Genomic DNA, 21,109 nt, shown 5'->3' on the forward strand with positions numbered 1-21,109 from the left:
ATGCAATCGTGCACATGGATTATCTTATAACATAAAAAGAGTTTCGGTACGTTAACTTCTTGGCTAAGTCGTTTGACTACACAACAAATGGTCTAAATGGACAGGAACTGACAACACAAGAAATATAATGCATTATGCATGTGAATGATTGTTAGCCATAGATGCATTTGGATCTTAATGTCAGTGTATGAAACAGCAATATGTGTATGCAATTTAGATGGTGTATATGACATGTAAATGACATAGGCTTATGACGCCAGACAAGGTCCAAATTCAGTCCATATACATCCATATCTCGCATAAAGCAAAAAAAATTATTGAATGAGATTAAATAATCAGAAAAAGAAAAGGGATTTCAAGAGGCCACAAATCCATTTGAGTGACAGCTCATAGCAACCATGAGAGTCACTCTTCTTAGCTTAGTGTTTCAACAATTTGGAAGTTGGTCAAAATCAAATTCTTTCTAGATGGTTTATCCTTGCATTTTTCTTTTCAATTAAATATTACTATATGACCCTCTAATACACACTCAAACAGAACAATATGTCATGATCACAGTCTTCTTTAGACCCTCTAATACTTTTGCTTTGATTTTGCCTCTCTTGGATGGAAAGCTGGCTTTTTCTCTATGCATTGGCTCTGAAGTTTTGTCTTCCATTTTCTGACTTGTAGTATGTAGGAGAAGAAGAAGATGACGTGGGGTGTGATGAGAGCGAAGTGGGGTGTGCATGTATAAAATAGTGAAGTGCATATATTCAAGTCAATTGTCTCACATGGTTCCATGCAATGTGAATGCACGAGGTATTCCTGAACAGATAAAGAAATTATAGACATCTTCAACCAAAGAAAAAAAAAATTAAAACAGACAAATGAACTCTGTCCTTTTAACCAAACACAAAACCACATCTGACACACACATAATATGGAGCTGTTATTTCAAACAGAGTGCTAATTCATAACCAAATAAATGGATAATCCATATTAATGATTTATGATTTTATGGGATTATGACTTGATTTGATTATGATTAGATGCTTATAATTTGATTATAAAATATTTGAATTATTTAGCCTTGAATTATGTAATTAAGAGTTGATTAAGTAATTAGGCACATATTAAGGAATTAGTTTTATTTTCCTGGTCAAGTATTGTTCTATTACTATAATTTCCTCGGAGAAGAATAAACAACAAAGATTAAAGTTTTTTTGTCATTATCCATTACTGTTTTTGTAATCATACATTAATTATTTCAGCAGAAATAGGTAGAGCTAGGGATAGGGTAGCAGAACAACTTGATTAATATGCTTGCTTCAACCCTCAAACTTGAAAAACAGAAAGAAAGAAAGAAAAAATAAAAAAATAAACAACTAATTCAAGGAATTAAATTTTGAAAATTTCCTCGAAATTTTCATTTTTTTGAAGGTTTCGAAATATTATCGAATCAAAATTGTCAAAATTTTGTTAGAAGTATCAATTGTTTTAAATCTAAATTTCTAACGAAATCGAAATTCTTTTGAATTTTCAAAGGAAATTTCCATATTTTTTAATTCTTGAAATCCGAAATTTAATTACTTGAACTAATCAAAAACAAAAACCTGCCCTTTCTCAGTTTCTCTCATCAGTCTCATAGATCTATTTTCTTATTTTTATTTTTCTATTTGGTCAGGACTCAAAAGGCCTGCCCTTTCAGTTTTTGTCATCAGAAGAGTAGCCACTTTCTGAACCTGGGCTTTCTGCAAAGTTGGTATCACACTTTCCTCCTCTAGTTAAACCTGCTAAGGTGATCATCATCACAGCCTCCACTATTTCCTCAAAAATATTTTAGCTTTGAAGTTTGACCTGTCCTATTTTTTGTGGGATGGCCATATATGGCCTTTCCTTTTCCTTTTCCTTTTCCTTTCTTTCCTTATTGCTCTTGTTTTCCATTTGTCAGCTGAATTTTGTGGGGGAAAAGTGAATAATAGTGTTTGAGAAGCCAATGATGAAGAAGGAGAAAATTAAGGAGAATCTGCAGGCCATGCAGAGTACTCTCCATATATATGTCAGTAGGAGAAGCAATTATTAATTAGCCAATTTTGTCAAAAAGGTCTCATCACTCATGCACATGCACATGCACATGCACAGGCAGTTTGATTGTTATTATTCTTAATTTATTAGGAGAGGGGATCTCCGAGGATATGCCAGCAGCCAGTTATTTATACATGAAACTGATAACAATCTTTCTTTCACATAATTTTTAATGTGCTCAGCCCCAAAATAGTGCCATATTTCTCATTCTGTTTTATTACACACTCAAACAGAACAAAATATCAAAGAGAATTATCACATGTCATTTAACCAAGTCTGCAACTTCTATTCAATAAAAACTGAGATTGTCACAGAAACAACTTGAATATTCTCTAACAGAGAGCCAAATTTATGCCTGAATGCAATGCCTCTGCTTTTAATTTCAAACACTTTTCTTCTCAGCTAAAATTCCCACATACCTGAGCTTTGGCCACCATGATCACTTTGATTGCTTGGTTCTATAATATTGATCACAGTCTCTTTTAGGCACTTAAATATTTTAGCTTTGATTTTGCCTCTCTTGGGTGGAAAGGTGGTTTTACTCTATGCATTGGCTTTGTAGTTTTGCCTTCCATTTTAAAGAAGAAAAAGATGAAGAAGAAGTGGGGTGTGATAAGAGTCATAAGACAAAAGGGGGATTGTGCATGCATATAAGTAAAGAGAGCACATAAGCCAATTGTCTCACATAGTTCCATGCAATGTGAATGTATGAAGGATTCCTGAACAGACAAATAGATTCTAGACATGTTCAACCAAATCAAATTTTAAAATAGTCAAATGGACAGTCCTTTCAACCAAACACAAAACCACATCTGACACATAATATATCACCTCAGATAATGTTATCCCATGGAAATCTTTCTCTATCCCATTTAGCGAACCTCTCTCTCTCTCTCTCTCTCTCATTGGGGTTGACTGGTTTATCAACTTGTAAGATTCAGGAGCAACCCAAACGAAAACTATTATATATCGATTAATCAAAGGAAACATAAATTTAAGAGAATATATTGCACGCCAACTGGAAATTTTTTAATAAAAGCTGTTTTGGGCCAAAGCTATCAACAACAGCACAGTTACATAGCACCCCTGCTAATACCTCTTAAAGAACAAAGAGAGCATGTTTCTTAATTATATTATGTTTGATACATACACCTGCATCACTACACATTTAAAATGACTTTTTCTATTTTTTTAGGAATTATTTTCATTCTTTTAGGAATTATTTTGATACAAACAATGAGCTCTTCTCTAATGCGGAATGAGGACTGAGAAATAGAGATCAGTTAAAAAAGTAGCAACCAATTCACTTGCTTTGGTGAATGGTAGTTCCAAGTCCTTGGGCTAGCCTAAGAAATGATGATAGTTTTGGGACCAAACTACCCTCTTCATATGCTATCTCCTTATATTCATAGTCCTATACATGCATTAATGCTGCCTTTATGTTCATGATTATGATTTATGAATAAACCTTGAATTCAACGCTGGTTTGGTGACCCTTTCTATCTCTAGAGATAAGCCAACCTTTTTCTATGCTAATTGCTAAGTGCCAAAGGAGAGTCAAATTCACTTGTTTCCTCAAAATTAATTACTCCAAAATAGACTCTTTCACGATTTCCATGTGGGAAACTTGATCACTCCCCCACTTGCCCTATGCCTCTATGTTTCTGTCAAATATTGAATTTGATAGCTCTTTTGGTCCTTTGACAAATCTAGGATGGGAATAAATCAGAATCTGATAGAATAATTCAGGTAAAGAAACGTGACTAAAATACCCACTTGGGTTTATTTTACTCTAGGAATTATTTTCATTTCTTACGGTAATCCAGTTTGATTACAAAGTCATTAAGCTTAAATGCACCACACCCTATGAGATCCAGTCTCTGCTATTGCTATTGACTACATGAAAACAATGATATCTAATACTATTTCTCCTCTATGAATCCAATCAAAAACTTGAAGAAATGAAAGCTTTAAAGGGCACTGAGGGATTTTATACATTACAGATAAAAAGAGCTCCAAACCCAGAAACACAATTTACAAAATCCATAGCTACCATTTCTATAATGGCCTGCAACAAATATATCAGTACAGTAATTTCCCTCTTCAACTGAAATGGTCAAGTATCTGAGTGTTCCTGCGAAGTGTAGGTGGTGGGGTTGTAGAGGCTTAGCTTCCAGTGCATCGTACTTTCTTCTTTCTCAGTCCAGTAACAACTAATGCTGCAGTCTTTACTTTCAAAACCAACCCTCTGAAAATTTTAGCTATAATTTGACCTCTTGGATGAGGAAGCCTTATCTGTGGCTTCTTTCGGCTGTATTTAGCTTCCATGGAATTGGATTGTGTGGAAGTGGCTGAAACTTAAGCAAAAGCTCTGCTTACAAGCAGAGCAAAAGGCAGAGGAGGAGTTAATGGAGACCCTGTTTCTGAAAAAAGCAGAGGAGGGTAAGAAAATTTTGAGTCACTAAAGAAGAAGAAGGAGAAGATTTTGTGAGGAAAGCATAGATGGTGTTGGGGGATATTTATACACATTGGATCTGGGGTAGGGTGACTGGCTTAGTCAGAGGGTTCCACACAGTGTGAACTGGAATTTTTAAATGCAAATAAACAGTGGAAAATTCTGATGTGGGTTTGCATTGTGTCAAAGAGGCACCCATCAAAGACCTGGATTTTTTTATATAAAGTCTTTGGGATATTCTAATAACATATAATGCTGATGGTTTATGGACTCGCATAATTGTCAGTTTTGGGGGCTTCACTAGTAGTGCTAAACAAGCAACAAAAGGCCAGTCAGTAAAGCCACAAGGATTCTGGGCCTAAGGCCCTCCTCTGTACCACCAAAAAAAAAAAAAAAAAAAAGCCACAAGGAATTCACTTGCTTTGGTGAAATTATAGCGACTGTGGGATCCCGGATCAATAATCTACCTCTTCCAAGCTAATTTTTATACCCTTTTATTTATAGATGCTAATATCTCTGCATCTATATATAGATGTCTATGCATCTCTGCCTAGAGTGACAAATTGGTGACCCAATTCTATGATGTCAGACAACAAATAAGGTCAGAGTATGATTTTAATGAGTTAAGACTTAAGAGTACATTAGAAAGGGACCAATGTTTGAATACATGTTAATTTCTAGTTGTAATGTTCCTTCATTAGTGAAAACATTATCATTTCCCTGTACAAGCAAAGAAGTTTGCTTAATAATTGAAGATCAAATTCTTTCTTGAATTTTTTTATTAAAATAACTATAAATTAGTAATTCTTTTAGATTCTGCACTCTTAATTAAATAATGGATTGGGATTGGGGTTGCTGCATGTGGTATCTTGGAGGAGCTGTTATTGCAAAGAGAGAAGCTAATTCATAATTAAATAAACAGATAACCCCATATTATCCATTACTCTTCTTGAATCATACATCAGTTCTAGCAGAAACAGGTAGAGTTAAATTTCTAGATGAACAACCATCAAACCCTCAAACTTAAAAAAAAAAACTAAAACTAAAACATAAACATAAACAAAAAGCCTACCTTTTCTCTCATCAGTCTCATAGATCTAATTGGGCAAGACTGAAAGGCATGCCCTTCCTTTAATTCCCAATCTCATCATAGAAGACTAGCCACTCACTTGTTGAACCTGGGGTTTGGCCAAAATTGGTATCAGACTCTCCTTCTTGCTTCTGCTATGGTGATCATCACAGTCTCTACAAGTTCCTGAAATAGTCTAGCTATGATCTGACCTCTTCTTGGTGGGTTATTGGCCATGGCTCTTACTCCTGCTATGGTGATCACACTCTCTACTGCTTCCTTAAATACTGTAGCTCTGATCTGACCTCTTCTTGGTGAGATAGCCATGGCTTTTCCTTTCCTCACCTGATCTGTAAGAGAAAATGGATAGTGTTTGGTGAGCTGAGGGGGGTGTTCTCTCTCTCTCTCTCTCTCTCTCTCTCTCTCTCTCTATCTGTATATATATCCCTGTAATTTAGTGGGGCAAGCTGTCATGCACCTTTACCTTAATCGCTAAGAGATGCACAAGCCACTAGTCCAGGATGGCGGGATGACAATGTGGATAAAAGTAAAACCAAACAGAAACAAACGCAAAAGGGGGTTTGGGTTAACTATTTAGACTGTACTTATCAAAAAAAAAAAAAAAAGTATTTCGACTACATGCATGTGAGGATTGAAGGTGGAACCCCACCCAGTTCAAAGCAAATTTTAATTACTCTTACTCACATAGACAATAATAACCCAAGCTTAATATAGTAATAATAATTACAATTTTGTATGATTGAACATGGCTCACAATTTTTATATTGGTTCCTGTAAAAGTTTATCAGCACAGATACATTACTCATAGTCACGCAGATGGGCTATTTTTAGTCATAAATGCATTTGGATTCTTAGATTATATAGTGAGATTCACATAATTTTTTTTTGCCACGAATTTCACATACATCAGCGATGGACAATCTCTTGCAAACAGCAAATTCAAACAAAAACATGGTCTGGTTTGATATTCTTTTTCAACCAAGACCTGACAGACCATGTATGTATGATGTGTACATACATTTAAGCTGCATGTGAGAGCTAATACTCTCTCCACAATTTGGAAGTTGCTCAAATATCAAATTCTTTCTAGAATTTAATCCTCTAATGTACCACTCAAAACAGAAGTACAATTTGTCAAAGAGAATAATTATCACATTTAATTAAGGCTACAACTTCTCATAATGAGTAAATTCAATAGACACTGAAAGAATGCCAGTGAAAAAAGTTGAAAAGTAGCCAACAGAAAGCCAAGTATATATGTCTGAACACAATGCCTCTGCTCTCAATTTCAAACACTTCATTTCTCAGCTAAATTCCCACATGCTGGTCGATTTGCTGAACCTGGGCTTTGGCCCTTTGGCCTCCATGGTCACTTTGTTTTCCTGTACCTATAACATTGATCACATTCTCTTTTAGGCCCTCAAATATTTTAGCTTTGACTTTGCCTCTCTTGGGTGGAAGAGTGACTTTTTCTCTCTGCATTGCCTTTGTTGTTTTGCCTTGATCCATTTTTCTGATTTGTAATGTGTAGGAGAGCTCAGAGTGTGAATGAGGAGGAGAAGAAAGAAGAAGTGGGGTTTGATGAGACCAAAGTAGGTTGTGCATGTATATAATAGTGAAGAGAGCATATAAGCCAATTGTGTCACATAGTTTCATGCAGTGTGAATGCATATGAAGGATTCCTGAACAGACAGATTATAGACATGTTCAACCAAAGACATATTATTAAAATACACAAATGGACAGTCCTTTTTAACCAAACATAAAACCACATCTGACATATAATAATATAATATGAATCACATCAGATAATGTTGTTCTATTAACTTATTAAGCAAACCTCTGTCTCTGTCTCTCTGTCTCTGTCTCTCTCTCTCTCTCAACTCTCTCTCTAACTGGGGTTGACTGGTTAGTCTGGTTTAAGTTGTTTAACAGGTAAGATTTAAGAGCAACCCAATTGAAAACTTATAATATATAAATTAATGAAATGGAGAAATTTAACTTAAAGAGAATATATTTCACGCCAACTGAAAACTTTTTAATTAAAGACGATTTTGGGACAAAGCCTACAACAACAGCACAGTTACATAGTACCTCTGCTAATACCTATTACAGAACAAAAGAGAGCACGTTTCTTAATTATATATGTTTGATGACGCATACACTTGTCTTACCATAAATTTAAAAAATGAGCAATTTTTTTTTCTTTCCAAATTGATTACAAATTTATTAAGCTTAAATGCTCTGAAATCTATTCTCTGCTATTGACTACATGATAACGAATATATCACTACTATTTATTCTCTATGAATCCAATAATATAAAATAAAAATACTTGAAGAAATGGAAAGCTTTAAAGGGCACTGAGGGATGTTTTAAATTACAGATAAAAAGAGCTTCAAGCCCAGAAACAAAGTTTATAAAATCCATAGCTACCATTTCTATAATGGCCTACAACAAACATATCAATACAGTGATTTCATAGTTTCATACCAATTTCCCTCTTCAGCTAATTTGGTCAAGTATCTGAAAGTCTCTCTGAAACTTGAAGAAATGGAAACTCTAAAGGGCACTGAGGGATGCTAATTCTACAATGGTCCAGATACAGAATTTGCAAAATCTATAGCTAGTAGCTACCATTTTTATAATGGCCTGCAATAAATATAATACAGTAATTTCATAATGAACCCATTTCCATCTTCAACTAAAATGGTCATATATCTGAGTGTTCTTCTGAAGTGAAGGTGCTTGGCAGTGGGGTTGAAGAGGCTTGCCTTCCAATGCATCCTCCTTTCTTTTTTCCCAGTCCGGTAACAACTGTTGCTGCAGTCTTCACTTTCAACACCAACCCTCTGAAAATTTTAGCTTTAATTTGACCTCTTGGAGGTGGAAGCATTGTCTCTGGCTTCTTTGGGCTGTATTTAGCTTCCATGGATTTGGATTGTGTGGAAGTGGTTGAAACTTAAGCAAAAGCTCTGCTTACAAGCAAGCAAAAGGCAGAAGAGGAGTTAATGAAGACCCTGTTTCTGAAAAAAGCAGAGGAGAAGGGTGAGAAAATTTTGAGTCATTAAAGAAGAAGAAAAGGAGAAGATTTTGTGAGGGAAGCACAGATGGTGTGGGGACATATATTTATACACATGGGATCTGGGGTGGGGTGACTGGCTCAGTCAGAAGGTTTCACACGGTGTGAACTGAAATTTTTAAATGCAAAAGGAGAGTGGAAAATTCTGATTGGGTCTGAGTTTGTGTCAAAAGGCAGTTGGCACCATCAAACAGTTTGTTTTTTAGTGTAAAGTTTTTGGGGGTGTTATAACAAGAAGTAAGTGATGATTTCAAAGACTTACATTAGGACTTTTATAATTGTCATTTTTTTAGGGCCTACTAGTTCCGGACCTCCGGTAACAAGCAACAGAAGGCAGTCAAAAGCCACAAGGAATTCACTTGCTTTGGTGAAATGATATGGTAGTTGTGGGATCCAAAATCTACCTCCTTCAGGCTAATTTTTTATACCCTTTTTATGCAATTAAAGGCTTTTCTTTTTGGTGTGATAGTATATTAGTATGTAATTAAAGCCTGATAATTAATGTTTAAATCCTTTTCTAGAAGCATGAGGGGTTTTCATCAGAGACCAAAGCATATAAAGAAGAATGTTAATATAAGTCCACGTAGAAGATAAGGCCAACTTGATTATCAATGGTCAGAGCCAAGGAGAGCCAAAGGTCACCCTTTTCCTGAAAATTACATGGTTCATGCATAACTCCAATGTCAATTCTTTGCCATCTCAGAAGCTTAACCACTCCATCTTCAAGACCCCACCAGATATGAAAGCTGTTTATAATTTAATAATTTATTGGTGAAAAGAATATGAAAGCTCTTTGGTCCTCAGACAGACAGATGTTGGCATGGGATGACAGTTGAATTTGTAGTTGAAGTCACTGATGGTGACTGGGAAATTACCACTGTTCCTGAGTTTAAGTCAGAATTTGATTGAATGCAAGTAAAGAAATGTGACAAGAGCATAAGCTGAGTTTGATGGACTTTTAACCCTTTATTTTTAATCCAATAAATTTTGGTTTTGAGATTGCAATAAATCCTCTTATCTGATACAAGCATATTGGGCCAATCAACACTTTTACTTTGACAAGATTTGATCCTAATACAAGCTAATTTTCATTGCAGAAAAAATTCATGCAGCCAATTCATCAGTGGACGTGAGCGGTGGTGATTCCCTTTCTCTAAGCATTACACCATTGACTGCAATTTGTCTGCAGGTATTAAGACATTGGGATTGTCCTTCAACCTGTAGAGTGCCATTCCAGCTCCGTATTCGAAAATCTCTGATCTCATCTGGTATTCTACATTGTCTTCCTTTACCCCCTTCTTTGTCTCGTACACACGTATCGATGCCGCACGTGTAACTAGACTCAGTACTAGCAACATTGCTATGACCTTGGTAGATAACTTGTTGGTCAAGGCATCCATACTTAATGAAACCTAGTTTTGAAGAAGTTGTATTGTTCTGTGAAGGGTGTGAAGGGTGTGAAGGTGAAGAAGAAATTGAATGGAGGTGGGATTCTTAATTTCTTTTATATTTTTTAAGAAAGAAAAGAAACTTTGGGTGGTTATTAAATAGGGTTTGTCTGTGGAAATATTCCACTGGTGGGAATGGGTCTGAATGTCTGATTATTTTTTGGTGGGAGTTAGTTGACAATTCCCTAGTTTCCTATAAGGATGGATGACCCCTGACAATGATTGCCTGATTCTCATCCTAGTTTTTTCCTCTTTTTATTTAAGCTATAAAAAAACAGTTTTCTTTTTAGAAAATTAAGACAATCACCAAGATATTGAAAGCTATTACAAAATGTCTTGTATGAGACAATAGTAGTTTATGGTACGAACGTCCAATGCTATGACAATATGTTGTAAGCTTTTACTTTAAATAAGAATACATGTCAGTATATTATTGAAAGTTGCATCATACATGTGCCACAACTGCCCCACTAGAAAATCTCTCATAGATTCGACTTTTGATTCTTGGCTCATAATAAAATCCATTATAGGTTCATCATGGGCCGACCCAAGCCATATATTTTGTCTTCAATAACGGCCCATCAAGAGCACCTGAGTACAGGGGCTTTTTTAGGTGGGCTGCCCGATCCACTTTAACCACACTGTCCACACCCGATTTCCTAAATAAGAAGGTCCAAAATGGGCAAACCGTGGCCCCACCCTTGAACACACTGAAACCAGTCGGGTCAGGTCTCCATATGGATTATCGTCTCGTCGAACTCGCAACTCAGCCCCAATTGCACTAACCTTTGGGCTTGGCCCTCTCTCTCTCTCTCTCTCTCTCTCTCTCTCGGCACTCTTCGTCGTCACATCGCGGCTTAATCTCGATTAAGGTAACCCTATTTCTCTCTGTTTCTCTTAGACAAAGTCACACACAGAGAAACACATGTGTATGCATATTCGGTTTTCGCGAGTGAGATATCGGCAGTGAGTGCAATTACCGTACACGGCCTTGTGAAATTCATTTTTCTTCTTGTGTAAGTCTAATTCAAGCTACTTATAATCTGATTCGTGCTCATTTTTTCTTCGAATTATTGGAACCAAAGCTAGTGCATGTGATTAGAGTTTATTTGAATTTTATGGAACTTATCTTAGATATAATATTAATATTGTGCTCCGTTTGTTTCTGAAACCCTAATCAAACAGTGGATTATTATTTGATGAATTTTTGAAGTGTTTGTAGTTTCTTTCTTTTACATGCCAATGTGATTGTTTTTCATTTCCGGTATCTTCTAGATAAGTTCCACTTGGGAATTTGCATGTGGTTTGTAACTGTATATGACCATTAGGGGCAACACCAATTAGTTTCTTTGTTGGGTTTTAACTTTTAAGGGCAAAGGGGCTTGCTTGGGTGTATTGACTAGTCTGCATACTACAATTGAAAGTTGCATAGTCAGGAAAAAAAGTGGTGGACTCTTTTGAAGATTCACAGTTTATGCTGTGAAACCGAAGTGAATTTTTTTTGCACAGTTGGGATTACCGTTCTTTGAAGTGGGAATAATATAGCAAATTGGTGATATAGCTTGATTGGGTTGCAATTGCGTTAGGTTTTTCAAGTGTCGTAAATTAGTTATACATTGTATACGGCCTTCTGTTTTGTGGAACGGGTATTAATTAACCGGACAATGCCTTGTTATGTAGGTGTCGGTCACTCCATACTAGTAGGGAGATGGATCACCATGAGGAGGAATGCCGCGCTGGAGGCGAATCTCCAGGGAAGCAAGATGATGAGGTATGTCGCTGCGTTTGTCACCAAGAGATCTTTAGTTATAACTTTATTCTTATATTTCTTTGTTCATTGGTTATTTTAATATGCCTTTTGTCTGATTTGAAATAAAAGAAGTTTCCTACACTCTGCATATGAATTGGGTTTAGAGATCCCATTGTACTTGATAAAATAAATTATCTTGTCTCTCAATTGAGTTAAGGCTGAACATTATTTAAAATAACATAGTAATTGAAAATTTGAAAATTAAATTCACATTTTGGTTGCTTGTGCTCATTCTTGGAAACTTATATCTCTTTTAGAAGTGATTATGGTAACACAGGTATTGCTTCTTTTTGGCAGGAAGCTGCTGCTCGGCTTGAGGAAATCAAGAAATCAATTGAGGCAAAGATGACTCTTCGTCAAAGCAATTTGAACCCTGAGAGGCCTGGTCAGGAACTTTTGTAGGATTCTAGTATTTACCATGCAAATGAATGATTAACGAATTATGCCTTTTTTTTATTACTCTCTTTTACATGTTTAGTTGGCAGAATTTCTAGTGCTTCTGAAACTGTTTCATCTCTTATATATTTTGTCTTAACATAATCAAATAACTTCCAAAAATTACTATATTGGAATTATAGTCGATGTGTATGATTTCTGCATGGATATTGGAAATAAGACAGTTTATTCTGACTTACAGACACAGGATTTCTGAGGACATTGGACTCCAGCATTAAGCGCAACACGGCTGTTATTAAAAAACTAAAGCAGATAAATGAAGAGCAGCGGGAAGGGCTGATGGATGATTTGAGAGGTGTCAACCTAAGCAAATTTGTTAGTGAAGCTGTTACTGCTATTTGTGATGCCAAGCTTAGATCGTCAGACATACAAGCAGCAGTTCAGGTTGTGGATTTGAATTGGAATTTCAAATGCATATTAATCTCTTTTTCCCTCTTTCTATATTTCAACAAGAAATTTTTTTATAATTATTTTATTTGGGCAATTTATCCTCGATTTTACTTACAATGTATTAGTTTGGATTTCCTCCAGTGAATGATTTCAATTTTCAACATTAATTAGCTAATGCTATCGCACAGTAAATGTGTCTGAGACACAATATGATTATTTCCAGAGCTTATATATCTAGAATTACATGAACTTAGATTTATGTAATTTTTTTACTTGTGGGTTCCAAAACGCTGATCTAGTTTAAGAGTAGATGGCAAAACTTGCTGAAATGACATGCTGTATAATAGTCAACTGCGAAGTACTATTTCTGCTGAAATGAATGCTGAACTATATTTTCACTTTGTTCTGTCCAGTTTTTTGGTCTTTGAATAGGAAATAAGTGGTTTTCAAATTTTAAAAAAAATTCAGGCAGTAAGTGTTCAAGGTTCCGACTTCTCATTCTGTTGTCTCACTTGCACCAGTGAGATGGGGGTATTTGGTGTTTTCTCTATTCTAAGTTTGGGAAGAAAATTCTGATTATAGTTTATAGTTTTCTGGTGATAACTAGTGGGGAGTTTTATCATATAGGTCTCAACTAGAAACAATGGTGATATTCTCAGCTAGCACAAACTGTGAATTGTAAATTTGGTTGGTTTTGTAGTACATTATATTTTCATATAGGAAAAGAAAGATACACTTGGGTTAAATGGGCTGCTTGTTTGAGTTGGTATGCACACCTGCATGCCTTCCCTGTCTATTATGTAGTGCATAAATGAAATTATTGCCAAATGCTGAATGACATATTTATAGGTAACACCTATGTGTTTTGCACTTTTCTAACACTCGTCTATTTTTCAAAGATCTGCTCTCTGCTTCATCAAAGATACAAAGACTTCTCCCCAAGCCTAGTTCAAGGTCTTTTGAAAATCTTCTTTCCTGGAAAGTCTGGGGATGACGCTGATGCAGACAGGAACCTGAGGGCAATGAAGAAGCGTAGCACTTTGAAACTCCTTTTGGAACTTTACTTTGTTGGAGTTATAGAAGACGGTGGTATTTTTGTGAATATCATTAAGGATCTTACCAGCGGAGAACACTTCAAGGATCGCGATACTACTCAGACAAATTTAACTCTTCTTGCTAGTTTTGCTCGGCAGGGAAGAATGTTTCTTGGACTTCCACTCTCTGGGCCAGAAATTCATGAAGAGGTATGAATTTTCTTTGGTTTGTGTCATTAATTAGCACATCCCTCATATTTCTGTATTGTTTTGTTTGCCTTGTATGGCTTTCCATTAAAGTTTTCATATAGTATCATATGGGCAGGATGTGATCTCCAGTGATTTCCATGTGATGTTACTTCTGATTTGAGAAACCTATATATGATTGTAAATTTATTTATTTTTTATTGTTTCATATGATTGGTGTTTGATCTGTGTCAAGATTACTTGGCAATCTTCTATCCGATAGTATCTCTTCTGACCTTTTGCCACAGTTTTTTAAGGGCCTTAATATCACACCAGATCAAAAGAAATTCTTCAAGAAGGCATTTCAAACTTATTATGATGCTGCAGCAGAATTACTTCAATCTGAGCATTCTGTAAGACCTTTGCTGCCTTTATTAAGAAACTCTCTCTCTCTCTCTCTCTCTCTCTCTCTCTCTCTCTCTCTTGGTTTCGAAGGGTGGGGGGACTAAGCTTATAATCGTCAAATTTCTTTTCTTGCCAACAATTCTTTTCCTTTGTCTTAATAGTGGAATAGTGGAATACTGGTTGTAATTAATGAAATTTTCTTGGTACTTTTAGTCACTTCACCAAATGGAGAATGAAAATGCAAAAATCCTTAATGCTAAAGGAGAGCTCAGTGATGAAAATGTCTCTACATATGAAAAGCTCAGGAAATCTTATGACCATTTGTACCGCAATGTATCATCGTAAGTTGGTTTACAATTTTGCTGCCATTGTTTGTTTGTATTGTGCTGGTGACTGGATCTGTCAGGTCTCAATATTAGGATGTAAGTCTTGTTGTAACATGGTAGTCTTCTATGTTACATTGGACCTTCCTTTGTATCTTTTCAAAATTTAATGATGTGATATTCTAAAGATTTATTCCTCTACCGTTACAAACAAATTTTATGAGTTTAATATATGTGATATTATAATTACCTTTTTTTTTCCTCACAGTTTAGCAGAAGCACTAGATATGCAGCCTCCAGTAATGCCAGAGGATGGTCACACAACTAGGCTTACAAGTGGGGATGATGCTTCATCTCCTGCTGCTGGAAAGGATTCTTCTGTACTTGAAGCCATATGGGATGATGAAGATACTAGGGCTTTCTATGAATGCTTACCGGATCTTAGGTTGGTTTCAGTCTAATTATATTTGTCTTTTACTAGATGGTGGTTTCTTAAATAGTAGAGATTGACTTGAAATGTAGTAAGATGTTATCTATATGTTTTTTCCAGAGCATTTGTTCCGGCAGTATTATTGGGAGAAGTAGAGCCTAAAATCAGCGAGCAATCTGCAAAGACCCAAGATCAACCAACTGTAAGGAACCATATCTCGGCATTTTTCTGTACAGGATTTTGCTATAGTATATACCCTGAGATATACAATTGTGACAAAGATAGCTGGCTAGCCCTTCCCTTCCTCCCTTCCCTTCTCGAAGGATCACAGAACATTTCCAAATAATGGCTGCACAGGCCCTTGAATCTCAGTATTTGGTTCAATGGTTTTCACTACTTATTTCTATATTAATAATAGATACATTTTCTGTAGCAAAGATTGTTCTGCTTGATGGTAGACTGACATGATGAATTAGGATTTGTTTAGCTGCTCAAAAAGTGGAAATTAGTCCTTCAGAGCCACATATTTTTTTCTGCCATCTTTCTCCTGTTTTATTTCATTAAGATTGGGCAAGTTCGTTAGATATTGGACTCTTGTGTTCAGAAGCAACCATTTGACACTTGTTCAGGGATATCATCTGTGGACAACATAAGCGGTGGGAACTATGCTTTGTTTGCAAGCATGAGAAGCATGCTAAATTTTTGTTGCTGTATGTCTTGTAAAATTTATTCTTGTATGTATATACTCATATGAACTTTTATAAAATTTTCATTATGAAGGAACCCGCACCTGAATCAGACCAAAGTCAACAGACCATAGAAGATACTGGAGAGGCTTCTGCAGATGCTGGTGCTTTACAGGAAAGCAAAATCTTAGAGAAAGGAAAGGAAAAGGAAGAAAAAGATAAGGAGAAGATTAAAGATCCAGACAAAGAGAAAGGTGACAGAAAAGGAGAAAATGAGAAGGAGAAACTTAAAATTCTTGAAGGGACAAATTTGGATGCTTTACTGCAGAGGCTCCCTGGTTGCGTGAGCCGTGATCTTATTGATCAATTGACTGTAATTAGATCTGTGTCTTAGCTCTACTGCTATCTCTCTCTCTCTCTCTCTCTCTCTCTCTCTCTCTCTCTCTCTCTCTCTCTCTCTCTCTCTCTCTCTCTCCTCTCTCCCTCTCTCTCATTTGGGTATTTGACTATTTTTCCTCATGATCCATGTTGAAGATTTGTTTATATATTTTCAGGTAGAGTTTTGTTATTTAAATTCGAAAGCAAATCGAAAAAAGCTTGTGAGGGCAGTGTTTAATGTCCCCAGGACATCATTGGAGCTACTACCTTACTACTCACGCATGGTTGCCACACTGTCAACTTGTATGAAGGATGTCTCTTCCATGCTCTTAGCAATGCTAGAGGAGGAGTTCAACTTCTTAATTAATAAAAAGGTCGGTTCTGCATGTGATGTATTTTGTTGAAAATAGAAGGGGCTTTTTGTTTTTTGTTTTTAATCGCTTTCATCCTCACTTCCATTTTGACAAGTTAATGATTCTATTGTATTGTAATTCTGCAGGATCAGATGAACATTGAAACCAAGATTAGGAATATTAGATTTATCGGAGAACTCTGCAAGTTTAAAATTGCACCAGCTGGTCTTGTTTTTAGTTGTTTGAAGGTAATGTGCACTGAACAGATAATGGATACATAGGTTATATTATTGAAAATACCTTCAGTGCCTTGTATATCAGCCTTAAAATATCTCTTAGTTATGTCTCTGAGTGTCTTTGCTTGGAGAAGGGGTTTTCTTACTTTTTCCTTTATTTTACCCTTTTTAAGCCTCTGTCGGAGTTTCTGAAAATATTCTTACATGCTTTCCCTGGAAATTTCAATGTTTACCCATGAAAGAATATGGACATGTCTTGCAATGCAGTCAATTTTTTTGCTCTCATTTTTCATTTCTTGTCTATTTAAATGCAACCTTTCTGTGTGGTGAATTCAAATTTAGTTGAAGATGGGTTAACGTACAGTCGATGTTGTTTATTGAGATTTAAGATTTAATTTTCATTTTCATTGGGGCATTTAGTTTGTGAGCTGTTTACTTAAAATTTTGATGTAATCTTCTTGCCAGGCTTGTTTAGATGATTTCACTCATCATAACATTGATGTTGCTTGCAATCTTCTTGAGACTTGTGGGCGTTTTCTGTATCGGTCTCCTGAAACTACCGTTCGGATGGCTAACATGTTGGAAATATTGATGCGCTTGAAGAATGTAAAAAATTTGGATCCTCGGCACAGCACCCTTGTTGAAAATGCTTACTACCTGTGCAAACCGCCTGAGAGATCTGCACGAGTCGCTAAAGTCCGTCCTCCATTGCATCAGGTGTAAATCATTTTTTAGGTTCAACTCTTCCTCTACAAATTAATTTTGGTATGTTCAACATATGAATTAAACTTTATCTACTTTTTCTTTTCTTTGCAGTATATAAGAAAGTTGCTATTCTCAGATCTTGATAAGTCTACCATAGAGCATGTGCTTAGGCAATTGCGTAAACTACCTTGGAGTGAATGTGAGCCATATCTTTTAAAATGCTTTATGAAGGTTCACAAAGGGAAGTATGGTCAGATCCACTTGATTGCTTCTCTCACTGCTGGTCTGAGTCGCTATCATGATGAATTTGCTGTCTCTGTTGTTGACGAGGTCATTTCCTTCATTCCAAAAGTTTTGTGTTGCATTTTAGTTTTTCATCTCTCATAAGCGTGCATGTGTCCATAAATTCGAACATTTCTAACTGTTTGACCTCTAGATTTTCACAGTTATATTTTACTTTCAGGTTTTAGAGGAAATCAGGCTTGGCCTAGAATTAAATGAGTATGGGATGCAGCAAAGAAGAATTGCTCATATGCGATTCTTAGGAGAGCTATACAACTATGAGCATGTAGATTCTTCTGTTATTTTTGAGACTCTATACTTGATTCTTGTCTTTGGCCATGGCACATCAGAGGTTTGTAATTTTATTCATTTCCATAGACATTTCTGATAATGAATAGTACTTGAGCAATTTTGCTTAGGCTCTGCTGACAAGCATGGCTTACACTTTCTCCTGTCATGAAAAGCATTATTTGTTTAATTTTTCTTCATATAATGCTGTGCTTGTTCGTTGATTCATCGTATAACTCTATAGGGATTTGGATACAGGGACAATTATTGTAAACTCCAGATATGATACAAGAAAGTGATATATAAAAGCTACATATATTTGTCTAGGCATGTATAAGTTAAAACTTTTATTTTATTTTATTTTAATAATTTAACTATTTAGTCATGACTTAGTCAATTTATAGGTGTTCTTGTCTTGAAAACTAATATACTAAAGGTAGAGGTGTATTCGGTGCATGTTTAGAAATATTCTAGTACTACTGGATATCTTTGCAATGTTAAAATTATAATTCTAAAGTGGCAGGCTTGTTTGTCAAGTTTTGGATACTAAGAATGAAATATCCAAGAAATATGTATCGTACATTGCTTGTTACTGAATTTTATTCATGAGTGTAGAGCTTACTTAGTCATACTTTCTTTTCCGTGATACCAGCAAGATGTACTGGATCCACCTGAAGATTGTTTCCGCATTAGGATGGTTATTACTCTTCTTGAAACCTGTGGGCACTACTTTGACCGAGGCTCTTCCAAGAGGAAACTTGATCGATTCTTGATGCACTTTCAGAGATATATATTGAGCAAAGGTTTACTACCTCTAGATGTTGAATTTGACTTACAGGTCAGTTATGCTGCTCGCATCCTTCAACCCCACCCCCACCCTCTACTGCTTGAGTTGAGGCATGAAAGAATAGATTTTTTTTTTGGCTAGACAAAAGCATAAAATAATATAGGTTATGGAAACTTAGTATTGAGATCTTCTAAAGTTAACTGACCTCTGTCTATTTTTCTTCTCTTACATACTTTGTCTTCCTTTATATTCTTTGAAATATTCCTTTCTGAAGATTCTATGTAATTCTTATATGCAATGCATATGAGATCAATATTACTCTCCATCTTTCTATATTGGGGAAAGCTCATGTATTAAGGCACTTGCAGGACTTATTTGCGGAACTACGCCCCAACATGACCCGATACTCATCCATTGAAGAAGTTAATGCAGCTCTAATAGAACTCGAGGAGCATGAGCGGACTGTCCCCACCGACAAAGCCAATAGTGAGAAGCATTCTGACACTGAGAAGCCTTCAAGGAGGACCACCTCCAACAAAATGTCAGGGAATGGGCAGAGTGTTGTGAATGGTACTGATGAAAATGGTGTGGTGCATGAAGACCTTGGAGATAGTGACAGTGATTCAGGAAGTGGCACCATTGATCCGGACGGACATGATGAAGAATTAGACGAAGAGAATCGTGATGATGGATCTGACAGTGAGGAGGATGATGATGATGATGGTGGTGGACCTGCATCTGATGAGGATGATGAAGTCCATGTCAGACAGAAGGTTGCGGAGATGGATCCTCAGGAAGAAGAGAAGTTTGAGCTGGATCTCAAGGCTGTTATGCAGGTAAGATTTATATTATTGTTGTGTGTCCTTGCTGTTGCCTGATCTGCACAATAGTTTCATCTGATTATTGTAATGCTCTTATGTGAACATTCTAAATGAATGGAATCATGGTCACTAAGTGTTGCATTCTTACTGGCCGTGACTGTTTTGACTTTGATTTTGTACTGAATGTTATGATGCTTATGGGTTACAATTGAGAACAGTTTTTCAGCCGTTGTAAAATTTCTGAACACAGGAAAGCATGGAGCAACGCAGGCAAGAGCTGCGTGGTCGACCTACATTAAATATGATGATACCAATGAATGTGTTCGAGGGGTCCATCAAGGATCATCATGGAAGGGGGCTTGGAGGGGAAAGTGGTGATGAGACGTTGGATGAGGAGTCTGGAGGAAGCAAGGAGGTCCAGGTGAAAGTTCTTGTCAAGCGTGGTAACAAGCAACAAACAAAGCAGATGTACATCCCTCGGGATTGCTCTCTTGTACAGAGCACGAAACAGAAAGAAGCAGCAGAGCTTGAAGAGAAACAAGACATCAAGAGGCTGGTCTTGGAATATAACGATAGAGAAGAGGAGGAGCTTAATGGATTGGGGATCCAAACTTTGAACTATATGCAGAGTGGGGGCAACAGAATTGCCAGCCGTGGCAGCAATTGGGAAGGAACTAGCGGTAGAGGTGGTGGAACACGTCATCGGTATCATAGTTATTCCGGCGGAGGAGTTTATTACAGCAGGAAAAAGTGAGAAGTGTGATATTGCAAAGCCGTAAAGCCAGAACGTCTCCATTGTGGGCTTTCCCTCATTTTGCAGGTGCAGTTCGTTTCTGCTCAAATCTGTGCTTATCCTATAAGTTCAACAGTAATTTCATGAGACGTTCCTATCTGATGGGCAAGCCAGGCCTTTTTGGACAATCGACCTGGACCTTTCCCTCCACACTGCAAGGTTACATGTCTTGTAGTCTTGTAAGAAGATAGTTGCAGTTATGGGGAAATAATCAATAGACGGGGATAGCTGACCAGGAATCAAGACGAGGATACACAAGAAAGGGTGGTTGTGTGATAATGAGGTGCTGATCTGCAAATATGCCATGGGGTAGCTATAATCAGAGGCTCAGAGCTTACATTTAGTTTTTTATATCTTTTTTCTTTGGGGGTCAGAATCTTACATTTAGTGTAGAACCTGATGTATGAGGTCTCCCTGTGTGTATATTTGTCAATATGAAAGAGTTCGTGTAAAACTCTGATCGAGTTTAGTACCTGGGATCTGACAAATATTGCATTCTGTATTTAGTTTAACATATTTTGTATGTGTCACACTGATTAAGAGCGGTATTGCTTATACAGATATGGTAAAATGGCAATCTTTACTAGCTCAACTTTGGTAGCCT

The 21,109-nt window shown here is 36.5% G+C and overlaps 1 protein-coding gene and 1 long non-coding RNA gene across 3 annotated transcripts; one reads left to right on the forward strand and one right to left on the reverse strand.

Annotated features, from left to right (window-relative positions):
- Positions 1–4,034: 4,034 nt before the first annotated feature.
- Positions 4,035–5,989, reverse strand: LOC147290161 (uncharacterized). The gene is made up of 2 exons (XR_015121353.1): positions 5,595–5,989; positions 4,035–4,490 (listed from the first exon to the last, which is right to left on the reverse strand). It is a non-coding gene; the product is annotated as an uncharacterized LOC147290161 (long non-coding RNA).
- Positions 5,990–10,902: 4,913 nt separating this feature from the next.
- On the forward strand, positions 10,903–21,097 carry LOC147290162 (regulator of nonsense transcripts UPF2). Of its 2 annotated transcripts, none has more exons than XM_086237521.1 (18): positions 10,903–11,014; positions 11,823–11,913; positions 12,250–12,337; positions 12,590–12,792; positions 13,698–14,042; positions 14,327–14,431; positions 14,637–14,764; positions 15,015–15,191; positions 15,297–15,378; positions 15,957–16,235; positions 16,417–16,614; positions 16,740–16,841; positions 17,295–17,546; positions 17,646–17,864; positions 17,998–18,168; positions 18,757–18,942; positions 19,260–19,727; positions 19,963–21,097. In XM_086237521.1, the coding sequence occupies exons 2-18, from the start codon at positions 11,851–11,853 to the stop codon at positions 20,464–20,466; spliced, it is 3,570 nt and encodes a 1,189-aa protein (XP_086093647.1). In that variant the 5' UTR covers positions 10,903–11,014; positions 11,823–11,850; the 3' UTR covers positions 20,467–21,097. The 2 variants fall into 2 exon arrangements, with proteins under 2 accessions (XP_086093647.1, XP_086093648.1); XM_086237522.1 differs by lacking the exon at positions 10,903–11,014 and adding an exon at positions 11,027–11,158.
- Positions 21,098–21,109: the final 12 nt, after the last annotated feature.

Source organism: Dryas octopetala, chromosome 3 (assembly GCF_963921425.1).
Source record: "Dryas octopetala chromosome 3, drDryOcto1.1, whole genome shotgun sequence".
NCBI classification, from domain to species: domain Eukaryota; kingdom Viridiplantae; phylum Streptophyta; class Magnoliopsida; order Rosales; family Rosaceae; genus Dryas; species Dryas octopetala.

Bases quoted from the DNA above. Each gene is read 5' to 3' on its own strand.
- LOC147290162 (XM_086237521.1), top strand. From the start codon at position 11,851: ATGGATCACCATGAGGAGGAATGCCGCGCTGGAGGCGAATCTCCAGGG. The intron at 11,914-12,249 runs GTATGTCGCTGC...TCTTTTTGGCAG, and splicing joins CAGGGAAGCAAGATGATGAG to GAAGCTGCTGCTCGGCTTGA. The intron at 12,338-12,589 runs GTCAGGAACTTT...TCTGACTTACAG, and splicing joins TTTGAACCCTGAGAGGCCTG to ACACAGGATTTCTGAGGACA.